Genomic DNA, 24,659 nt, shown 5'->3' on the forward strand with positions numbered 1-24,659 from the left:
GTTGGGGTCCAAGATAGGGGACATAACTGACCAGAAAAATCCATATTTCCACATTCCCTCCTTGTCCCCTACTTGCCCGTCAAGAGACATCAATCTTCATCAATCCATTGATCTGTTCATATAGCATCATTTGTTCTTCTTTCTTCTTCCGGGATCTTGAACGAAAATCTTGATGTGGAATGCACGATGTGGCACACAGACCACAAATCGCTGGTCCACATTGCAGGCATAAGCAGCAACTGAATAGTATGAGAAGGCCAATACCTAGGAAGGATAGAACTCTCCATCCCCAGGCTGATAACACGCTCCAAAACCAACCGGACCAAGTCCAGGTGCCTGGATTCTGGTGTATCTGGCTTACAATCTTATGAAGGCGGGTTATAGCTTTATATACAGATGGCGAATTTTCTGGTATGAATACACAGCAGCTTGATCCGATGACCCTACAAGCTCCGCCCCTATCGGCCAGGATGACGTCAAGGACAAGACGATTTTGAAGCACAACAATCCGCATAGCAGACTGCTCTTCTGTTAAATTGCCTAAGTCGGAAATAGTTTCGTTCACTACTGCTTCAAGGGTTCTAGTTAATCTACGTATCAGTTTACTATTAGTAACGGTACCTATATAGGGAAAGAGACCTTTATTGAAATCTGTGTATTTTTCCCATGCTGTTTCAGTGTAATCGACTATTGGGAGATCTCTCCTTTCTCTATTGTGTACTAAATGAGTATTTCTGTGATAATCAGGAGGAGCTAGGAAAACAGGCGGCAAAAGAAATCCAATGTAGCAGGTACCATCCCAATCTAGAGGCAAACGTACATATGCCGTCTGACCACATATAAAATAGGAATGGCGGGAAGCTCTAAATGTAGACTTGCCTTGATCACTAAATTCTACTACAGTAGTGCATCTACTATGGCCCATATGTATGGAACCATTCTTTCTTACACATAATTCACCTTTTACTGGAAATATTGACATGGCGGGCAAACTTGGAGTGACTTCGGATTCGACATTCAAGATCAAGAGATTAAGCGTAAAATTACCTAATCCATATACTTCGTTTTCTAGATCAGTTCCTGTTCTTTTGGGAAGTCCCTCCTTGTTGGGGTGGCAGACTTTAAGTAAAACTAAGTTCAGATTTCCCCATACCCAGTTATCTTGATAAACTGCAGAATTCGAATCTAGGGAATTGATTAAGCTAAACCATGCTCCACAGGAGCCGTTGTGTGTGAACGGGTATGGAAAGAGAGGTAGAATTCCTTTATAATTCTGATAGGGAGGGAGTCGGCCACATATCCAACAATTTGTAGCATTGCTAACCTGATGGGAATGATGTATCATATTAATAAACGTGTTATTGCGCAGCGCAAATCTATAAGACAACTCAAGCGGAGGTAATTCACTAAAAGAATGTTCAGCAGTAACATTATAAACGTGTCTAAAAATAGGATAATATATATGCAACAATATACTTGCAGTAATTATTAAAAGACTTAAGGAAAACAAAATTAATAACGTCACTGTACAATGACTACGCAGTGATTTACAGTACGCCTGTCGTTTCAACATTTTTCGGGTGTTATCTCTATTCAGGTCCAAGGGATACATGTCAGAGGCAATTCAACCGCTTCACCTCGGAGAGGACTTAAACAATCAAATTGCTTGACTGATTGGGCCTGAGTTTTAGTTTATAATGTTCGGAATTACTCCTTTCAACAAGAGGAAGTTTTGAGTCAATGGGTGAAGACACACGAGGTGTGGTATTCACATCTGATTGTAGTCCATGAAATTTCTTGATATGACTTGAGTGAATCCAGCCTTTTCTGCCCTCGATCTTCACGGCTGTCCTCGTCGTTAATAACACGAGCTGAGGCGACCTCCACCTAGGATCCAGCTGAGTCTTTCGATCAAAGTTCCTCACTAAAACGAGATCCCCCGGGATTACGTCATGGGGTTTCACCTCAGTGTTGTCAGGAAAAGCTGCAGCTACCTGTGAACGACAAGATTGTAGTGCAGACATCAAGGAAGCCAAATAATCTGTCAGCATATTACAGTCAATATCAGTTATTTTGCGTGGTATAGGCGTCCCCCACATATTTGGTGGTCTGCCGAAGATCACTTCATACGGGGATAGCCCTGTTCGAGAGTGTGCTACCATTCTTGTGTAAAAGAGTGCAACTGGTAACGCTACTACCCAGTCGACACCTTTCTCTCTGCATATTTTGGACAATCTAATTTTCAGAGTCTGATTATGTCTTTCTACGAGACCTGCTGCCTCGGGGTGTCGGACACAGTGGAATTTCCACTGATAGCCTAACAAGAGTGAGACGTGTTTCATTAATTCGGATGAGAACGGCTGGCCGTTATCTGAGTAGACAGCACGTGGTAAACCGTACCGTGGGAAGAATTCTCGAACTAACTGTTTGGCAGTAGTCGGGGCAGTGTAATCTGATACTGGGTACGCCTCTGTCCAACGGGAAAGAGCACAAACAACTACGAGAACATATTTGAATCCTCGACATCGTTCCATCTGGATATAATCCATCTGGAGGACTTCAAAAGGGTGATCAGGAGGCTGAAATCCACCCTGTTCTACGGGAACGCTTTTTCCTGGGTTGAACTGGCAACAGATCATACAGGTACGAACTTTTTGTTTGGCTGCTGCTCGTAAATGTTTATTGAACCAAATGTGTTGAATGCTGTCTAGCATAGCTTTTTCTCCTAGGTGCGCTGGACTATGTACAGTGTTAATTATAACCTGGACCATTGAATCAGGAAGGAACCACACAGACTTTTCCTTCATCATCCATCCTTGATCCGTTTGGATCCCTCCTAATTCAGTCCATTTCTTTATTTCCTCTGGTGTAGCATGTGTCTGTATGTCAATTACGTCAAGAGCGGGATCTTTAATTGTCATACAATGTGTTGGCGTCGGGACTATTGTCTTTGTCATGTCGGATGTTTGAGTTTGAGCAGTCTGTTTAGCTGTTCTGTCAGCTAGATCATTGCCTTGAGAAATGATATCAGTAATTTTCGTATGAGCTTTACATTTCATAATTGATATTGCAGTGGGTAGATGTATTGCATCTAATAAAGCATGAATGAGGGGTCCGTGCTGAATGTGGGCACCGTGAGAAGTTAAATAACCTCTCTCTCGCCACAGCACGCCGAAGTCATGTACGACTCCGAATGCATAACGTGAATCAGTGTATATGTTGACTTTTTTATTTGTGGCTTGAATACAGGCTTGCGTCAGAGCGACGAGCTCTGCTGCTTGAGCGGACAAGGTATTTATGCAATTTGTTTCAATGATTTCAGTGTCTGTTGTGACTGCGTAAGCGGCTACTAACTCTCCTGTACTTGTTCTCATACATGAGCCATCTACATACAACGTCAGGTCTGGGTCTGACAATGGGACATCTGTCAAGTCTTGTCTGGGTTTCGTCGTGATTGTAATAACTTCAATACAGTCATGAGCTAGTGGGTCTGTTCCATTTACAGGTAAAAGTGTGGCAGGATTCAATGTGTTACAACGTCTGATTTCTATATGTGGCTGAAACAGTGTTAGTTCGTACCCTGTAAGTCTTGCTATAGTCAAATGTTGTGTTTGCGTTCGATTCACAAGAACCTCCACTGCATGTGGTACTTGTACTGTCAATGGATGTCCTAACACTATGGCATCGCTTTGTCTGATTGCTAAAGCTGTCGCTGCCACTGATTTCAGGCACGCAGGCAGAGCCTGAGCTACGGGATCTAATGTACTAGAAAAATAAGCACACGGTTTGTGTGATCCTGCTTGTTCCTGTGTGAGTACTGACAAAGCAGTACCTTCTCGTTCTGTAACAAAGAGTGTAAAATGTTTTCTGTAACATGGTGTTGCTAAAACAGGTGCTTGGCATAGAGCTTTCTTTAAGCTTTCAAAAGCTTGTGTATGTTCCTGAGTCCAAGGGAGAACAGTCGATGTAGCTGCCTCCTGTGTTGTCAACTGAATGAGTGGTTTTGCTAGAAATGCATACTGAGGGATCCACTGTCTACAATATGAAGTGAGGTCTATGAAAGCCCGCACCTCCTTTTGTGTCTTGGGTATTGGCATGTTAGCTATTAACTGAATGCGGTCGGGTGTAAGCTGCCTTCCCTCCTTGGACAGCGAGTGTCCAAGATAAACAACTCGCTGGACACAGAATTGCAGCTTAGAAGGGGACACCTTGTGCCCCTTTTCGGCTAGAAATTGTAAAACTGTCAGTGATGCTTTCTCACATTCGGGTTCGCTTCTCGCGGTGATCAGCAGATCATCGACATATTGAAGCAAAGCAGTGTTAACTGGCATGTGGATACTGTCGAGTTCTCGTTTCAGTGCTTGGCTATAGATGCTGGGGCTTTCTGTAAATCCTTGAGGTGCGCGTGAGAATTTAAAGCTACGTCCATTTAAACTAAATCCGAACAAATATTGGCTTTCCGGATCTATTGGGACGCTGAAAAAAGCATTCTTGAGATCAATTACAGTAAAGAATGTTGCTTCGGAATCAATAGCTGTCAGTAATGATGAGATATCTGGGACCACAGGGAATTGTGGCACAATGCATTTGTTTAATTCGCGCAGATCAATAACCAATCGATATACTGGCGGGGCCTTCGGATCTGTTTGTTTAAGAATCGGAATTATCGGTGAATTACATACATTGGAGTCGGTTTCGACAACCACTCCTTGGGCAATGAGCTCGTCAATGATTTGTAGTAAAGCCACTACAGCATCTGGTGGTAACTTGTATTGTCGCATTCGTGGTAGTACCACTCCTGCCTTCAGTGTGACTCGATATGGTGTAATATTCATGCAACCAACATCAGTTGGGCCTTGTGCCCATAGATGTGTAGGTAAAGTCTGCAATCGGGGATCCATGTCTCTAGACACATAATGACCTTTAATATCACGTAAAAACAATCGTACTCCTTCCGGAGAACAACATATTATAGCTCCTAGAGCTTTCAGTGTTTTTATTCCTAACAAGTTTTCTGGACATGATTTAGTAAGCAATAAATCTGTAGTTCGGGTCAAAGGTCCTATCGTAAGTGGAAGAGGTTGTGACACTTCATTAACAATAGGTTTTCCTGAAAAACCAAGGGAAATATTTTGTGAGCCTGAGAGGGGTACCCCTGGAACTTCACTACGTTTTATAGTTGTTCGACTTGCCCCTGTATCGAGTAAAATTTTTCGGTCTTGGCCTAATAATTCACTATGTACATAAGGTCCTTCTTGATCTACAGGGACCTCGATAAGGGGTAAGTCAACTTCCCTCTCTAGGCTGGTTCATGCGTATCGCTGATAATCAGGATAGTCATACTGTGCGGTCTGGTACAGTTGTCGTGTCGTGGTTTGTGTGGCAGCAACAGGCAGCGCTGGTGCAGCTGGCACAAACTGTATAGACTGTGGTGGAACTGGCATGGACTGTGCATGCTGCGGGGCTCCTTGTTCATTCTGATCCTGTCTAAGTGGCCGTGGTCTTTCTTTTGTAATACCTGTGGCGATATTACGCTTCAGGACTGGACAATCGTGTACATAATGACCTGGTTGTTTACAATAGTTGCATGTCCCTTTCACAGGTCCTGCTGAATCACCGGAATGTGTCGTACCCTTTTTATGTCCTTCAGCTGGAACTGTCTGGGAGACTAGCATTTTCATTTTCGTGTCTTTCATGCGTCTTTGTTCATGATCTTGTTCCTCTCTAATTCTATTGTGATGATACTGTAACATTTGTAACATTTGTGATGGGGTGTTACCTTGCCAGGTACTCTCGAATTTTAATACTCTATTCTTCACTTGGGGCAAGGAATTTTCAACTAATTTTGTCACAAACAGATGTGGGTATGATTCGCTACTTGCTTTTATGCCACTATTTATACCAAAACATTTTTCAAATCGTGCATAGAAATCACTAGTGTCTTCATCTTGCTTTTGTTTACAGGCTGAAATTGTACCCCAATCTTCCTTTTTCGTAGTCAATAAGCGTGGCAGTACCTGTACTAGTAAACCTGGTAGTGCTTTAGTTTTGTCCCCAAGTCCTGCTCCTGCAGTTCGGGCCTTTTCTTCTGCTTCTAATGCTGACCATTCTATCTTTTGGTCGCCTACCTCCCACTCTTTTTCCCTGAGTTTTTCGTAAATGCCAGCAGGCATCAATACCTTTAATATGGTCATAATGTCGGGATAGGTATACTCTCCCATGAGTAACATGTCTTTAATTTCTCGGTGGAAACCCGCTGGGTCTTTGTCATGACTGGGTACCACTTTCTTCATTTCTAACAATTCTATTTTCGATATGGGCGTATATACATATACACGTTTAAACTCATTGTCCTCGCCTTTTATTGGGTGTACTTCTCGTAAGGGATTCTGTCTGTCCATGTAATACGTGGTTCTTTCCTTGATGGGCAATGAGACATGTTCTGGGCATACAAAAAGAATGTACTGCTTTCTTGATTCTAGTATTTCTTTAATTAACTTAGTACCTGAACCTCTCCATCTATTCTTGAGTAATTCAGTCAGTATTTCAGGTAAAGGACCAGGATCTGAATGCTGACTCTGATGTAGTATAAGGAGTTGTTGAATCATATAAATCCCAGCTAAACGCTGTTCAGCTGGGGTGAGATTCAAAAATGTGTGTGCTACTGTATCATCACTGTACATTCCGGGACTATCAACCCATTGAACGGCTGACCTGGCTAATTCTTGTTCATCCATAGAATCGAGAAAATGATAACCCCTTCGTTCTCGGAGTGATTTGTCAGCGGTTTGGAACGAATGCTCGGAGGACCTTATATTTATTATAGGTGTATGAGAATTCCTGTTATTTTCCAGACATATCGGACGTATCGGGTCAGTAAGACATCTGGTACTATTACAAGATCTTCCTCTACCTACATAGGCTATGGTTTCTGACTGTCCTGTGGGCAGTCCTGATCCTTCCTCCTCATTTTGTTCAAACTGGTCTACCGCTAATCTCTCTTCGTGTAGGCGTTCTATTTCTTTACGGATCTTTCGGCACATGGCTATTATACAGTTTTGCTTATCATGTCTCCCTTCTGATATATTCTGGCTCCATCTGGTAAGAATTTGCATTGCTTCCGGGTCTACCCCCGGTCGGTCTTGATTTCTGATCACACAATTTATGAGGAAACGTAACAGTTCCCCCTGTATTTCCACTTTCTGGTATTCCATAGCTCTGTTAATACATTCAGAATCTCGCCCTGTTTGGACAAAATGATATATATTATCTAGATGCATAGTCATTCCTGGTAACTTCCCTAAATACACCGCGGCTCGTCTGATACGTAATGATGCCAGGGTCATTTCGTCCTCTTTTCCGGGCACAGGGTCATATCTACAATCTATAAGAAGTTCCTTAAGTGTACGGGCATTTATGAGTTTGGGGGTACGTGAATGTGCTGACTCTTGAAAGGTAAGTTTATTTATTCTGGGTGGCGTAGAAAAAATATTGGTAGCACCTCCGGTAGCCCCGTCTGGGGTATCGGGTGTGAAAGGGTTCGTTGAACGTGATACAGCAACTATAGGTGTGGACACAGCTATAGAAGTAGCTGTAGGAACAGATGCAGAAACAGATGTGCTTGCCGGAACTTGTGTCAGGACTTGTTGCTGTAAAGATACGGATACTGGATCTTGGCGTTGAATCTCCCTGGCAGGCGGTCTATGCGGGGCGGGATTAGCATATTCGGGAGCTGCGTCATCTAAATATGAGGAAAGAAAAACATCTTCTGCGGTTCTAGGATGCCCCTTGGGATGTACTTTTATTGGAAATAATGGAGGTGGCAAGTCTTTTGGTATCCCCGCAGTAGCCTTAGGTAATCCCTCGGCCAGAAGGGGATACATACCCTTCATAAGGGCATGTCTTTGTCTGTCTACTTGTTCTGATTTCACTCGTGTACCTTCTTCAATTAATAGGTTTTCTCGGACTTCATTTGAATTCTCTTTACTCTTCTCTTCCTGTCTACGTGCTTTTTCTGTACGTCTATACGATTCTTTACGCCATAATTCAATGGCGTCTTTCTGTGATTGTCTAGCTTTCTTTTTCCATAATTCTTCCTCTACTTTCACGATGCACTCTGCATCCCAGGTCCCAGCTGCGGGCCACTTCTGACTTTCTGGTAATTCCTTAGTGTAGTCTACCCATAAATCAAGAAATAATATAGCATCTAGGCCATGTTTATGATACATGAAGTACCCTGGAGTGTCCCTAGGAGGAATAGGAACAGCTTCTTCGAGTACCCCTTTTCTAGTTGTGATCTGTCTTAATTTCGAAAAGAGCGGCATATTGAGAACTGATCTGATACTTGATCTTGAACAAACTTAATACAGTAATCACAATAATGAACAGTCATTCATACCACAATATGCAGAACGTACTAAAAACATTTAACATTTAACATTCCTGAGCAACAATGATGATACGATCTAAGGAAAACTTAATCACTAAACATAATACTCGACTTGAACTGAATTATTCTGAATTTATATACTTGATATACTAGATGTACTGCTAAACAGTACAGATACACTGCTAAAACAGTGCAGACCGGATTTGTGTACCCAAACCCGTCTGGACCGGCACAACTTATGTGCACGCCAGAACGCCTCCCCAGTAATGGTACTCACCGGGTAGCTCGGAACGGAAGGCCTCGGAAACTGAACTTGAACCGGACTGGACTCGACTCGAACACCTCGGAAACCGGACTCGACTTGGGACTTCGGAAACTGGTGGGCCTCTGTATACCTCGGATCTTGCTCTCTCAGCTAGGCTCTGGTCGGGATACTTCGCACTTCTCACCGCCTCGTCTGGGTGTTGATCGCAGCCTCAGTCGCCCCCGCTTGACCGGAGGGAGATACAGGAAATCCTGCTGGTACGCGTTGTTGTCCGTCCAGCTGTGGCAGGAGACCGGGCCTGCAACGCACCGCCGGCGCGTGAGATGAGAAAGTGTCCCTATTCGGGCGCCATTCATGTGGTAAATAATTTAATTACCGGGACTTAATTTGATACAGAAACATAATAAAATAGCTCAGTAAATAAGAGGCAGAATCCGTGGTATTAGAGGTTCGGAATGGGCTTTATTCCAATGGTCGATTATAATCGGTTGCTCCAGGTTCCATCACCACGAAGGTTCAGGAAGTGAAGTACATACGTTATTGACAATCAATTACTTTTATACAATAGGCATTACAGTGAAGCAAATACAAGAGGCGTAACAATTGATAGTGGTGATAATATATTCGTGCGTAGCAAAAATAGGCGTAACTGGGAGTGATTTAAAGAACGTCATCAGATGTGATGTCATAAGAGGGTGGTTACATGAAAGAATTTCGCAATGTCAGCAGAAATACTTGGCAGAAATGCGCGCGCAGCAGTATGACGTGTGATTGACGTGCGACTAGGGGGTGAAGGGGACTTGACATTTAGCTCTACATGTGGCGACAGAAGTCTGGAGGGTCAAGTCAACCTAATCCCAAATCATATCTAACATCCTATGTTTAAAGAACTATGTTATCCAAAAGAGAGTAGAATCTTATTCTATACTGACTATACTGACTGTTAGTGCGTGTACAAGCGTCTAAGTGTCTATACTAGATGCGAGGGCGGAAATCTTCCGTAGTAATAGGGCTATGAATTACTTGCATAAAGACAGAGAAACCGTGCCTTTGCTCGGTAGCTGGCAGAATGTTTACTTAAACTACTAGACAGGAATGCATTGGGCAGGGATCGGAGCAGATAATTTCGAAGGTGAAATACAGTTTTTGGCAGGCAGCAGGCTGATGTCAGGCTTCGTGAGCCGCGCAGAGAATGAGACAAAGTTCATGGTCGCAGATGCAGGCTCAGACTGGAGCTTTCAGAGGCAGAAGGCAAGAAGAGTTCGATGACAGAATCAGGGCCTACTTGCCTGGACTGTAAAAATGGCATAAGTGAACCATATAAAGCCGGTGGCCTTTCATACTTAAGAATGGAATATCCGGCCTATTCATGGCGGATCTGACAGAGGACATGTTGACGGTGGACGCACATGTGTTTGCGTCTTCATAACTGGAACTGGAGGGAACATACATGTACTTGTAACATGCACATAGAACCGTTGGGGTCCAAGATAGGGGACATAACTGACCAGAAAAATCCATATTTCCACAGATCCAGCACCAAAGGCAGAGGACGTGGGTACGGCAACACCAGGTCCTCCCCCAAAAACAAACAGTGACGCCTTCTCCCTGCCCCCCGACCACATAACACCTGTCGGGGGGAGACTCCAGCAGTTCCTGTCAGTCTGGAAAACCATCACCACAGACAGGTGGGTCAGGGACATTATCCAGTACGGTTACTGTCTAGAATTAACGTCCACTCCACCCAACATACCGCCAAAGCACTGTCCTATGTCCGTAGAGCACTTGGCATTATTGCAGCAGGAGGTACTAAGTATGCTGCAAAAAGGTGCAATAGAAGTCGTGCCCGTCAACCAACAGGGGACAGGGGTGTACTCTCTGTACTTCTTAATCCCAAAAAAGGACGGTTCTCTCAGACCTATACTAGACCTGAGACCCCTCAACCACTACATTCTATCAGAACATTTCCATATGCTCACCCTACAGCAGGTTCTACCGCTACTCAGTCAGGGAGACTTCCTAGCCACACTGGACTTGAAAGATGCGTATTTCCACATACCCATACACCCATCACACAGAAAATATCTCAGGTTCACTATTCAGGAGCATCACTATCAGTTCAAAGTTCTCCCCTTCGGCGTAACGACGGCACCCAGGGTCTTTACCAAGTGCCTAGCGACAGTGGCTGCACATCTACGGAGACAGCACATTCACGTCTTCCCTTACCTGGACGACTGGCTTGTTCAAGCAAAGTCAGCCCAGCAATGTGCCAGCCACATGTCCCTCACCATTCACCTTCTTCACAGTCTAGGATTCTCACTAAATTACCCAAAATCACATCTTCAACCCGCACACGTACGACAGTACCTGGGCGCGACCATAAACACTCTGGCAGCCACAGCTCAGCCAAATTTAGTGAGGATCAACAGCATGCAACTGCTGATCACAAAGTTCAAACCTCAACACTCCCTTCCAGCGCGAGTGTTCATGCAGTTGATAGGCATGATGGCCTCCTGCATTTTCATAGTCCCGCACGCGAGACTACATATGCGCCCGCTTCAGGAGTGCTTAGCACGTCAATGGAATCAGGCTCACGGACAATTAACAGACCTAGTGTTGGTGAGCAGTCGGGCATACAACTCTCTGCATTGGTGGAATCCACAAAACCTTTGCAAGGGCCGACTGTTCCAAGAGCCTGTTCAGCAAATAATACTGACGGCGGACGCCTCTCTCCAGGGATGGGGAGCTCATGTACTCAATTACTCAGTGCAGGGACTATGGACGACACAGCAAAAGAAAATGCACATCAACATTCTGGAACTGATGGCAATCTTCCTAGCCATGAAGGCATTCAAAGTACACTTGTGCAACAAAGTCGTGTTGATCCGGACGGACAACATGACTGCCATGTACTACATACAGAAGCAGGGAGGAACACACTCTCCACAGTTCTCTCATCTGGCTCAGAGCATGTGGAAGTGGGCCATTCAGAGGAGCATATTCCTCATGGCGGAACACCCCCCCGGCCAAGGACAACCAGATGGCGCATCTGCTCAGCAGACACAGCCACCAAATGCACGAGTGGGAGCTACATCCATCAGTACTCCAACCGTACTTCCAGCAGTGGGGTCATCCAGAGATAGACCTATTCGCCACAAGGGAAAACGCAAAATGCCAAAGCTTTGCCGCCAGGTTCCCACATCCACAGGGCAATGCGATATGGATGAACTGGTCAGGCAGATTTGCATACGCTCTTCCCCCAGCGCCATTAATACCGCTAGTGGCATGCAAACTAAGGCAACACTCGATTTAAAGGCCCTCCTGGGTGTCTTCACCAGGGTGGGTTTTCCTAAGGAGGTGGTTTCAGACAGAGGTTCCAACTTCATGTCTGCTTACCTAACACACATGTGGAAGGAGTGTGGGGTGCAGTATAAGTTTACTACCCCCTACCACCCACAAACCAATGGCCTTGTTGAGAGATTCAACAAGACATTGAAAGGTATGATCATGGGGCTCCCTGAAAAACTCAAAAGGAGATGGGATGTCCTGTTACCATGCCTGCTTTTCGCTTACAGAGAAGTGCCACAGAAGGGAGTAGGTTTCTCACCCTTTGAACTTCTGTTTGGTCATCCTATAAGGGGACCACTTTGTCTTGTAAAAGAGGGCTGGGAGAGGCCTCTTCAAGAGCCCAAACAAGACATAGTGGACTATGTGCTTGGCCTAAGGTCCAGAATGGCTGAGTACATGGAAAAATCATCCAAGAACCTTGAGGCCAGTCAGGAGCTCCAGAAGCACTGGTATGACCAAACCGCTGCACTGGTTGAATTTCAACCTGGGCAACAAGTGTGGGTTTTGGAGCCCGTGGCACCAAGGGCTCTCAAAGATAAATAGAGTGGCCCTTATCCTATCCTAGAAAGAAAGAGTGAGGTCACCTATTTAGTTGACCTGGGCACTAGCAGGACACCCAAAAGGGTTATCCATGTGAACCGCCTTAAGCTCTACAATGACAGGGCTGACAACACCATGCTGATGGTGACTGATGAGGAACAGGAAGCAGAGAGTGAACCTCTCCTGACCTCCTCTCCTACTGCCCACAAGATGGGTCAGTAGATGGTGTGATCTTTTCAGACACCCTCTCTGCCCAACAGCAGACTGACTGCAAGCAAGTCTTGCAGCAGTATGCTAGCCTCTTTTCCCTGACCCCTGGTCTGACAAACTGGTGTACCCATGATGTGGACACTGGTGACCGTGCACCTGTCAAGAACAAAATCTATCGACAGTCAGACCAAGTCAAGGAAAGCATCAAAGCTGAGGTCAGCAAGATGCTGGAGTTAGGGGTCATTGAACCCTCAGGGTTCCTTCCTGGGCTAGCCCAGTGGTTCTGGTCCCCAAACCTCATCAAGGTGAAGAGAGAGATGAGGTTCTGTGTGGACTATAGAGGGCTCAACTCTGTCACCAAGACATATGCTCGCCCTATTCCAAGAGCAGATGAACTGATAGATACATTAGGGGAAGCCCAATTCCTCAGTACCTTTGACTTAACTGCAGGGTACTGGCAGATTGGCATGGCCCCAGGAGCAAAAGAAAAGACGGCATTCTCCACCCCTGATGGGCATCATCAGTTTACTGTAATGCCCTTTGGGCTAAAGAATGCCCCTGCCACCTTCCAGAGGTTGGTGAACCATGTCCTGGCTGGGCTGGAATCCTTTAGTGCAGCTTATCTTGATGATATTGCTGTCTTTAGCTCCACCTGGCAGGATCACCTGATCCACCTTGGGAAGGCTTTAGAGGCTCTGCAAAATGCAGGCCTCACTATCAAGGCATCCAAATGCCAGATAGGGCAAGGCACTGTGGTGTACCTGGGCCACCTTGTAGGTGGAGGCCAAGTACAACCCAAGATCCAGTCCATCATGGACTGGATAGCTCCAACAACCCAGACCCAGGTCAGGGCATTCCTTGGCTTGACTGGGTACTAAAGGAGGTTTGTGAAGGGGTATGGGTCCATTGTGACCCCCCTCACAGAACTCACCTCCAAGAAGATGCCAAAGAAGGTTAACTGGACAGTTAGTTGACAAAAGGCTTTTGACACCCTGAAAGAAGCAATGTGCTCAGCACCAATTCTAAAAGCTCCAGATTATGCCAAGCAGTTCATAGTGCAGACTGATGCCTCTGAGCTAGGGATAGGAGCGGTCCTATCCCAGACCAATGATGAAGGCCAAGACCAACCTGTTGCTTTTATAAGCAGGAGGCTACTCCCCAGAGAGCAGCGTTGGGAGTGCCATTGAGAGGGAGGCCTTTGCTGTGGTTTGGTCCCTGAAGAAGTTGAGGCCATACCTGTTTGGTACTCACTTCCTGGTTCAAACTGACCACAGACCTCTCAGATGGCTAATGCAGATGAAAGGGGAAAATCCAAAACTACTAAGGTGGTCCATCTCCCTACAGGAAATGGACTTTGAAGTGGAACACAGACCAGGGACTGCCCATGCCAATGCAGATGGACTTTCCAGGTTCTTCCACTTAGACAATGAAGACTCCATAGGGCAAGGTTAGTCTCCTCACCTTTCGTTTGGGGGGAGGGGGGGGGGGTGAGAAAGTGCCATCTTTCTTGCATGGTATGCCCCCATTTCTTGCTGAATTGCTGAATGTACTTTGAATGAGTGTGCCCTGGACTCCTGCCAATCAGGTGCCCATGGCTTATGTTCCTTCCCTAAAACCCAAAACCCAAATTGGCAAACCCTGGCCACATGTCAGCCCTTGGTAAATGGGACCCTAGGTACCCAGGGCCTTGTGACCAGGGAAGGCCTCTAAGGGCTGCAGCACTCATTGTGCCATTCTTAGAGGCCCTGTACCCTTACACACACACACACCGCCCTTGCAGGCTGAGTGTCTGGGTACAAGACAAAACAGAGTCGACATGGCACACATCCCTGTGTGCCATGCCCACCACCTACACTGCCATGGCATACATCAGCCACCCCTCTAGCTGGGTGCCCTATGCCAATGGTGTGGGCACAGGAGCAGGAGCCCTGTGCCCCTACAGTACCCAGGTCCATTCCTGGGCACTAAGTGCAGTGCTGCCAGCTAAGAGAATATGGGGCTGGGAGCTTGTCAAACACGAACTCCACAGCACCATAATGGCAGCACTGAAGACTGAGAAGTTTGGTATCAAACTGCTCACCACATTAAATCCACACTGATGCCAGTGTGTGATTTAATGTACAAAGCACCACAGAGGGCATCTTAGAGAGGCCCCCTGAAACCTAACCTACAATCCACGTCTGCTCTGAGGCTGCCTAGGTTGCCACACATCAGACATGTTGCTGGGCCCCTGGGTAGGAGAGCCCCTGCTCTCCTGGGTCTGCAACAATGCACATCCTGGACGAGGTGCTAAATCTCCTCACCCAGGATGGGCAGGGGGAAGCTTCAAAGGCATGCCGCCTCTGTGAGCTTCCCCGGGCCACTGCAACTACCCACTCTGGCGGGAAGCTTGGCCGGAAACCCCAAATAAGGACAGGGGATGTGCCAGCCTGCCAACCCCACTCCTCAGGTGGGGGAGGCGAGGTGAAGCACATCTCCGGGCTCTCGCCATCTTGAAGATGGGAAGCCCTGCCCAATCAGGACTAGGCTACTGCCCCCCTCCAACAGGAGAGTGGCAGGATAGGGGGTGTACCCACCCCAGGACAGGGACCCATTGGTCCCTGCCCTTCACCTACCTGTAACGCCCCTAAATCTAGTATTTAGGGGCACCCTGAACCTTCCTTCCCCAGATTCCAAAATTCGAAGAAGAGCTAGAAGAAAGAAGACCTGCCCTGCAGCTGCTAAGAAGAAGACACCAACTGCTTTTTCCCCAGCCCTACCGGCCTGTCGACCCTCGAACCTGCTCCAACCCGGCATCTCTTTTGGCCAGCAACCTCGCAAACCCCGGAGGACCTGGCTACCTTTTGACTCTAAGCCCCCTGGGACTCCCATGAGTAGAGGCTCTACTCAAAAAAACTACTTCTAATCCCTGGCAGCAGCCCGGAACCGCAAACCCAGCACACTCTGCACTCGCCAAGCCTGGCCTGTGCCGGAGTGAACAAAGACCACGAGGACGACCCCACGGCGACTGTGACCCCGAGTCCGGCACCCAAGGACCTACCTAGACACTCCTGAAGAAACCTGCAGCCTCAGAACCAGGTGCCCCCCCAACCGCGATCAACGGAGGGTAAGATTCCCCGACACCAAAAGGCACCCCGTGCCCCCTGTGCCCAGTCCCGGGGTACCTACCTATCCTCCAACTACCCAACTTACCTCTCGAAGTGGTGGTGGCACCTGAAGAATCTTCGTCCCCGAGCTTGTAGTCTTTTTCTAAACCGGAGATTTCCCATTGAAATCAATTGAGCGCCTGAAAGCTCAAAAGCACCCTGCACCCAGCCGCCCGAGTGGCCCTGGTTCTGCATTCCGTCCCATCAATTGTGTGTCTTTTGCTTTCTTGCCTCAAGTGCGCCAGGTATGCCCAGACGTGGGTCCTGGGCTCACTATGCCACTGGAATCAAGCTATCCTGGCTGAAGAGGGGTGAAACCCCGAAACCGGTCCTAGGATGCTTGTTTCCGGTCCAGGGAGGACCTGGCTTGGCAGTTCGGGCTGGACTGTACCCATGAGGCACAGGGTCAAGACTGATTTGCATAATGCCAGGTCTAAACTGGGGTGGCATGGTGAGCAAAAGAATGATGGATTTAACTCCGATCTCTTGACTGGGGGAGAATGTTTTGATTTGTTCTGCATTCCGTCCATCAATTGTGTGTCTTTTGCTCAAAAGCACCCTGCACCCAGCCGCCCGAGTGGCCCTGGCAGTGCAACCTCTACACCCATCTACTTCCCTACTTGCCCTGAGTAAGTGACCAGGAGCCCAGCTCCCACAGCCGCGTGGCCTGCTAGTCAGCAGCCACCAACCAAGTCCCCCCTACCGCTCATAGGATAACATTGGGCCTAACTCTCTCTGCACTCGGCCGCCCTTGTGCCGCTGAGGGTGAACAAACTGTACCTACCTGACCCTGGGAGACCCCTGAGTCTATGCCCAGAACCTTAACTCTGCCAGTCGAGTACTTACCTTTAAACCGATATCTCAATTTTCTCCATAGGGTAACATTGACCGGCCTTTCCTGAAATTTCTTCTAAGTGTGGACTTTTCAAAACTTAAAATATTCACTAAAAATCAGCCGAGTAACGAAAACGAAAATACTCACCTGCTCTTAGGTGAGCTCCCAGTGCTGGATCTTGGTGCCCAGCACTGACTCTGAAAAATACTTACAACTGTGCTTACCAGTAACCCAATTTTCTCCCCTAGGAAACCATTGACTGTTTTTCTGTGAAATTTCTTCTAAGTGTCAATTTCTGCAAATGTTAAATATTCTTTAAAAATCGTATAATATCTGAAAACGTAATTACTTACCTGTTTTGGATAAAGGTCCCAGTACTGAGTCTAGGCACCCAGTACTGGATTACAAAAGTAACGAGAACATACTATACCTGCAACTTGAATTTTCTGCCATAGGGAATCATTGACTGTTTTCTATGAAATATTTTCTAAGTGTCAACTTTTTAAATAGCAAAATATTGCCTAAAAATCATCACAGTAATTAAGTCGACTTTTATCACTTGATTCCAAGTACTGACCCAGGACTGAATCTAGGATCCAGTACTGGAATTCCAAAAGTAATCCTAAAAGTAATCTGTGGCAAATAACATAAAACTTCCATTGAACTCAATGCATTATTGTGTTTAGAATTGTGTTGCCTATTGCAACCACTTGTAACTTTCTACAAAAGTCAATAGCATGTTGCAAAAGTATTTATATAAAGCCTCTCATTCTCAAAGTATATTTTAATACCTATTGTTGGTTCTATAATAAAACGAGCATATATTTTTTTATATATAAACCATTGGCCTAAAGTTCAGTTCTTGTGTGTGAGACCATTTGCTGGCTGAGTGTGTACAACAAATGCTTTACACTGTCCTCTGATACTGCCTTACTGCTCGACCAAGCTACCACTTTAGAGAGTAAGGTTATATCTAACTTTAGCCTCTGCCAAACCTCTGGGGACTGTGGACTCTGTACACACTGTACCTATTTGGGAACAGTATATACAGAGCCACTTTCTCACAGTGGGGACTTGGGTTTTGTGTATCATGGTAGAGGACTTGGGTTTCTGTTGTTCCAGGAAGGGTGATTTGGTTTTTGTTAGTCAAGGAACGGGCTCTTGGGCTTGTCTCGTCATTAAAGGATTTTTGTATTTGTTGGAGCCAGATGACTGAGTCTGGACCGGTGGAGAAAGCTTTGGTTTGCATAAGTGGTAATATGGAGTAGAGTTTAGTTTCCTAGTGGGAGAGGAGGACTTAAAACTAGTTTTCGTCGACTACATAGTTAAGTTTGATCTGTCCCAGTGCGGACCGGGTTTTGGATTAATCTGCTCTTAGGATGGGTTTTGTTAAAACTGGTTTCAGAGGGTGGCTTTGTCTGCTTACTCGAGGGGTGTGGGTTTACTCTTGTTGACTGGTAGGGGGTATATTACTTTTCTAGGGAGAAAAGCGAGTTTGATCTGGGCTTTTGATTCACATTTGGGTGGGCAATTACAAGAGGTTTTAGCTTTGGTGCCCTGAAGGGAGAGGGCACCCTATTTAGCCTCTTCTTGTGGGACGTAATCTCCGTTTTGGCATTCGGACAGGAATAGAGTTTTGTCCGCACTTGTAAGATGATGCTTCACTCGGATTGTGTTTTAATATTTTAACATTTCACCTCTTCTGTGCCTGTTATTTAAAGGGGGTAAATAAGGACTCCTACCTGATCCTGGAGACTCTCCCCACCGAGTACGATTCCCGTGTGAAGGCAATGGAAGTAGATGAGAGGCCTACAGAGCAGTACAGCGACATTGGTGGATTGGACAAGCAGATCCAGGAGGTGAGTCTCCGTACTCTTGGTGGTATTTTGAAGAGTGGCGTTGCGTCTGATGGTATTTTGAAGAGTGGCGTTGCGTCTGATGGTATTTTGAAGAGTGGCGTTGCGTCTGATGGTATTTTGAAGAGTGGCGTTGCGCTTGATGGGAGTTTGAAGAGTGTCCATGCGGGTGATGGGAGTTTGAAGAGTGTCCATGCGGGTGATGGGAGTTTGAAGCATGCGTGTCTGAAGCTTGTGCTTGACTCACACAAGAAACTTCCTTTGTGCACCGCATGATCTTCTTGGTTGCCAAGTTTCATATATTTCTTGTTGTTGAGCAATATCCAAGATCAGCCCAGATTTATCTCCGATCAGAACATGTCATTATGGGATTTTCATTTGGTTTTGGCCTGTTTTATACCAATTTAGAAGCTCTTATCTGCGTGTAACTCTTCAGGGTGCCCTTCATCTTTGAAGCAAAGAATTTAAGAATCTTGTGTCCAATTGTTTGCCTTTTACTGTGTACGTTTAATGTTGTGAAACTTAAAACACCCAGCATTCTTGAAACCAAAGGCAGATGACTGCAATGGCTGCTGCTGCATTCATTTCCCATAATCAGAAAGATGATAATGCTCACTGTGGTGGTACTTACTTATTTCACTGTTTTTCAAGGGTTCTCAGTGCCTCTTTTTGTTGATCAGCAGTAGGTGTCCTTTTTACACTGCCGTTGCCTCATTTATCCCAGGACTTGGCTCCTCGGATCCGCATTCTGGGCTTCTAAGAGTCCAAATGTATGATGTCTAATGCTGAATAATGTGAAGTCTGGAACACGCTGCTCAGATATCCAAAAACTAGCCTAAGAGAATGCCACACTTTACAGTCTTGGTTTCTTGAGTCTTTATCGAATGTTCCTGGGCGCGGCATGAGTGGCTTAAAACCTGTTTATCTTTTTCTTGACCTGCATAATCTGTTCAACAGCATGAAGAATACCCTCCTTGAAGCGCCTTTTTCATGTTTATTTACACAATGTGCTTCTATGTGCAGACTGTATAACAACGTTGATATAGTACGTAAAAGAGAATATCTGGACAACACCATAGAGCATTCACAATTTGAACATCCAAAAGACCAAAATAACACTAAAACCGAAGGAATATTCCTGAGGTTTCCTGAAAAGAAACCGAAGTAGCAAAGCTCAGGGGAGTTGGCGCCAGCTCACATAGGGTCAGAATTCTGGAAGGATTCTTTTTTAAACTCTGGCAGAGGATTGAGATGGGAGTAGGGACCTGCAGGTGGGACAAAGGAATAAATATTTCGCTTCCACGCTCCGCAGCATGTCATCGCTATAAATGTGGCTTCTTAAATCTAACCCGGTCTTTAATTCAATGGTCGTTTTTTATTTTTTATCAATTAAGGTATTTATGTAGTGCAGATCTTGCTGCATCGGCAGAGGAGCACTTTACTTTAAATTATCAATTTAACTTAACTAGCGTACAGTACCATCGTTTAATCTGTTAAGAAGACGTAGTGTGCCCCAAGAATTCTTTCAGCAAAAGAAAACAAGAATAAAAAACAAAAAGCAATTAGAATGTAAGATGGATTTGTAGAGCGTTGCTTGCCACCTGATAAGGTATCCAGGCACTAAGTAGGTGAGTGTAGGCGTGTGGTGAGACTTGGGCCTGAATACAGGCAGCCTCAGTGGTCCTGCAATAGGATTAATTGAATAGCCATGTCTTCAGCTTCTTGTGGGATTCAAGAAGTGGTGAGGAGGCCCTGACGTGTTGGGGGAAGTCGTTCCAGGATTTGGCAGCTTGGCAGGAGAGTGGTTGAACTGTTCTGCTTCTGTGGATACAAGATGTGTGTGTGCGGGTAATGCTGAGTGAAGGTGTCTGGTGGGTTGGTGGAAGTGAAGCTGCTGATTGAGGTATACGTGCCTTTGGTGTGTAGCACTTTGAATGTGTGTAAGAGAGGTGTGGACTGGCAGCGCTTTGGGATGGGGAGCCAGTGGAGCTCTCTAGGACGTGGCGTGGCTTATGCCAAAGCTTTATACACCACGAGCAGAGTGCAGGCCTCTCAAGAATACCAACACGAGGTCGGAAGTGTTCTCGAGATTGCGCCCATGTATCTTAAAAGTGTGCAAGCTTTTTAAATCAATATAAAATACAAGCTTTCCATTGGGATTGATGAGAATAAAGAAGGACCTACACCTGTAACTGCTTAAAGGAGTGTATGGAGTGTTGTAGCTCAGGAGAGCGCCTGCTCTGAACAGAGGAAACCTGACCCTCGGAGAGCGCCTGCTATGAACAGAGGAAACCTGACCCTCGGAGAGCACCTGCTATGAACAGAGGAAACCTGACCCTCGGAGAGCACCTGCTCTGAACAGAGGAAACCTGACCCTCGGAGAGCACCTGCTCTGAACAGAGGAAACCTGACCCTCGGAGAGCGCCTGCTATGAACAGAGGAAACCTGACCCTCGGAGAGCACCTGCTATGAACAGAGGAAACCTGACCCTCGGAGAGCACCTGCTCTGAACAGAGGAAACCTGACCCTCGGAGAGCACCTGCTCTGAACAGAGGAAACCTGACCCTCGGAGAGCGCCTGCTCTGAACATAGGAAACCTGACCCTCGGAGAGCGCCTGCTATGAACAGAGGAAACCTGACCCTCGGAGAGCACCTGCTCTGAACATAGGAAACCTGACCCTCGGAGAGCACCTGCTATGAACAGAGGAAACCTGACCCTCGGAGAGCACCTGCTATGAACATAGGAAACCTGACCCTCGGAGAGCGCCTGCTATGAACAGAGGAAACCTGACCCTCGGAGAGCACCTGCTATGAACATAGGAAACCTGACCCTCGGAGAGCACCTGCTATGAACAGAGGAAACCTGACCCTCGGAGAGCGCCTGCTATGAACAGAGGAAACCTGACCCTCGGAGAGCACCTGCTCTGAACAGAGGAAACCTGACCCTCGGAGAGCACCTGCTCTGAACAGAGGAAACCTGGCCCTCGGAGAGCACCTGCTCTGAACAGAGGAAACCTGACCCTCGGAGAGCACCTGCTCTGAACAGAGGAAACCTGACCCTCGGAGAGCGCCTGCTCTGAACACAGGAAACCTGACCCTCGGAGAGCACCTGCTATGAACATAGGAAACCTGACCCTCGGAGAGCGCCTGCTCTGAACAGAGGAAACCTGACCCTCGGAGAGCACCTGCTCTGAACAGAGGAAACCTGACCCTCGGAGAGCGCCTGCTCTGAACAGAGGAAACCTGACCCTCGGAGAGCACCTGCTCTGAACAGAGGAAACCTGACCCTCGGAGAGCGCCTTCTCTGAACAGAGGAAACCTGACCCTCGGAGAGCACCTGCTATGAACATAGGAAACCTGACCCTCGGAGAGCGCCTGCTCTGAACAGAGGAAACCTGACCCTCGGAGAGCGCCTGCTCTGAACAGAGGAAACCTGACCCTCGGAGAGCGCCTGCTCTGAACAGAGGAAACCTGACCCTCGGAGAGCGCCTGCTCTGAACAGAGGAAACCTGACCCTCGGAGAGCACCTGCTATGAACATAGGAAACCTGACCCTCTGAGAGCACCTGCTCTGAACAGAGGAAACCTGACCCTCGGAGAGCGCCTGCTCTGAACATAGGAAACCTGACCCTCGGAGAGCGCCTGCTCTGAACAGAGGAAACCTGACCCTCGGAGAGCACCTGCTCTGAACATAGGAAACCTGACCCTCGGAGAGCGCCTGCTATGAACAGAGGAAACCTGACCCTCGGAGAGCACCTGCTATGAACATAGGAAACCGGACTCTCGGAGAGCACCTGCTATGAACATAGGAAACCTGACCCTCTGAGAGCACCTGCTCTGAACAGAGGAAACCTGACCCTCGGAGAGCACCTGCTATGAACATAGGAAACCTGACCCTCGGAGAGCACCTGCTCTGAACAGAGGAAACCTGACCCTCGGAGAGCACCTGCTATGAACATAGGAAACCTGACCCTCGGAGAGCACCTGCTATGAACAGAGGAAACCTGACCCTCGGAGAGCACCTGCTCTGAACAGAGGAAACCTGACCCTCGGGAGAGCGCCTGCTATGAACATAGGAAACCTGACCCTCGGAGAGCACCTGCTCTGAACAGAGGAAACCTGACCCTCGGAGAGCACCTGCTATGAACATAGGAAACCTGACCCTCGGAGAGCACCTGCTATGAACAGAGGAAACCTGACCCTCGGAGAGCACCTGCTCTGAACAGAGGAAACCTGACCCTCGGAGAGCACCTGCTATGAACATAGGAAACCTGACCCTCGGAGAGCACCTGCTCTGAACAGAGGAAACCTGACCCTCGGAGAGCGCCTGCTATGAACTTAGGAAACCTGACCCTCGGAGAGCACCTGCTCTGAACAGAGGAAACCTGACCCTCGGAGAGCACCTGCTTTGTACTTACATCTCCACATTTTCAGTCAAAAATAGATGATGGTCCTAATCTCCGATATCCGGCAAACCTGAGAAGGTAGAGTTGACTTGAAGTTTATGATGAACCAAAACATAAAAGGATTCAATGTTTATACTTTTTATGGACCACACACACACTCCTCGAACTCTACTCAACACTTCGTAACTTCAGATCTGATAGAGACATCTAGCCGCAGATTCCTTAACTTAGAATATCCCCAGGCATCAGACTGGATCCGGATTTCTTATTTTTTTGCAGCACCTCTGCGCGCCGGGGGACGGCGCCACACGACCCCGCACTGATGTCGTCCACGTAAGTGACGTCCGTGAGGTCATATAAGTCTATCCCGGCACGCTGACGTCAGTTGTCTTCTTTTCCGCGTGCAACGCGGATCCGGAGTAAGCGGTTCCTCTGGCCTGTTTTCAGGCCCTTTTTCGACGCTTGGAGTCTGGAACAGTGTGCGATGCCTTTGGGTTTTAAAACTTGTACTTCCTATCCGCGGCACATGTCCACGACTGACCCACATCTTATCTGAATGTGGTGTCTGGGCGAGCACCACGACTCCACGGACTGCGACGCCTGCCAACACCTCAAGCCAAAGTCCCGACGGGAGCGCAGGATGAAGCTTCTTTCGGCACACTTGTCCCGGTCGGAGTCGTCTCGCCCCCCCCCAGCCTCAACGCTGGCGGGGCCCTCTACTTTCCAGTTCTGCCGTCGATCGCCCTCTGGGGTCCGGGGCAGTCGTTCGCCACTTATTGGTAAGTCGCGGCGCAGGTCGCCGAGGTCCTCGACCTCCCTTTCATCTGTTGTCGTGGCCAAAAACCCAGGTGACCCCTCAAATTTGAGGTTTGCAGGGCATTCTGGGTAGGAAAACTTTGGGGGACCCACGCAAGCCATACCTCCATGTACTCCCCTGGGTCTCTAGTTTTTAAACTTGTGGGTTTGGTAGGTTTATCTAGATGGCTGCCGACCCCGGGACCAAAAACTCAGATGGCCCCCTATGTATCTGAAAATTACCTGGTTTTGCAAGGGGGGGTCACATGAGTTTTTGGTCCCGCTCCTGGCGGCCATCTTGAGAAACTACCAAACCCACACATTTCTGAAAACTAGACACCTGGGGGAGTCCAGCGAGGTATGGCTTGTGTGGATCCCCCAACGTTTTCCTACCCAGAATGCCCTGCAAACCTCAAATTTAAATGAAAAAAAACACATTTTCTACATATTTTGGGTAGAATCACCGTGCCGGCACAAATGTCCTACCCCACATCATTCCCCTTAGTCTCCCGAATAAAATGATACCTCACTTGTTTGGGTGGGGCAAGGGCCTGTGACTGGGAAGAGCCCAAAACTTAGGGAATAAGGGTATAGCACCGAGAATTCTAAGCGCTACATTTTTTTAAAATTGTTTTTAGCCAATTCTGCATTGGACACCCACACAAGTGAGGTATCATTTTACTCTGGACACTAAGGAGAATGCTGTGGGGTAGGACATTTGTGCCGGCACTGTGATTCCACACAAAAATATGTGGAAAATGTTTTTTTTCTGCTAAATTTGAGGTTTGCAGGGGATTGTGGGCAGGGAAACGTTGGGGGACCCACGCATGCCATACCTCGCTGGGCTCCCCCGGGTGTCTAGTTTTCAGA

The 24,659-nt window shown here is 47.2% G+C and overlaps 1 protein-coding gene across 1 annotated transcript in view; it reads left to right on the forward strand.

Moving 5' to 3' along the window:
* PSMC3 (proteasome 26S subunit, ATPase 3) overlaps positions 1-24,659 on the forward strand; it is a 137,262-nt gene that overhangs the window by 28,101 nt on the left and 84,502 nt on the right. The window contains exon 6 of the mRNA XM_085646541.1: positions 18,455-18,592. Within this exon, the coding sequence (XP_085502667.1) occupies positions 18,455-18,592 (138 nt within the window). The remainder of the gene's footprint in view (positions 1-18,454; positions 18,593-24,659) is intronic.

Source organism: Triturus cristatus, chromosome 3_1 (assembly GCF_964204655.1).
Source record: "Triturus cristatus chromosome 3_1, aTriCri1.1, whole genome shotgun sequence".
Classification (NCBI taxonomy): domain Eukaryota; kingdom Metazoa; phylum Chordata; class Amphibia; order Caudata; family Salamandridae; genus Triturus; species Triturus cristatus.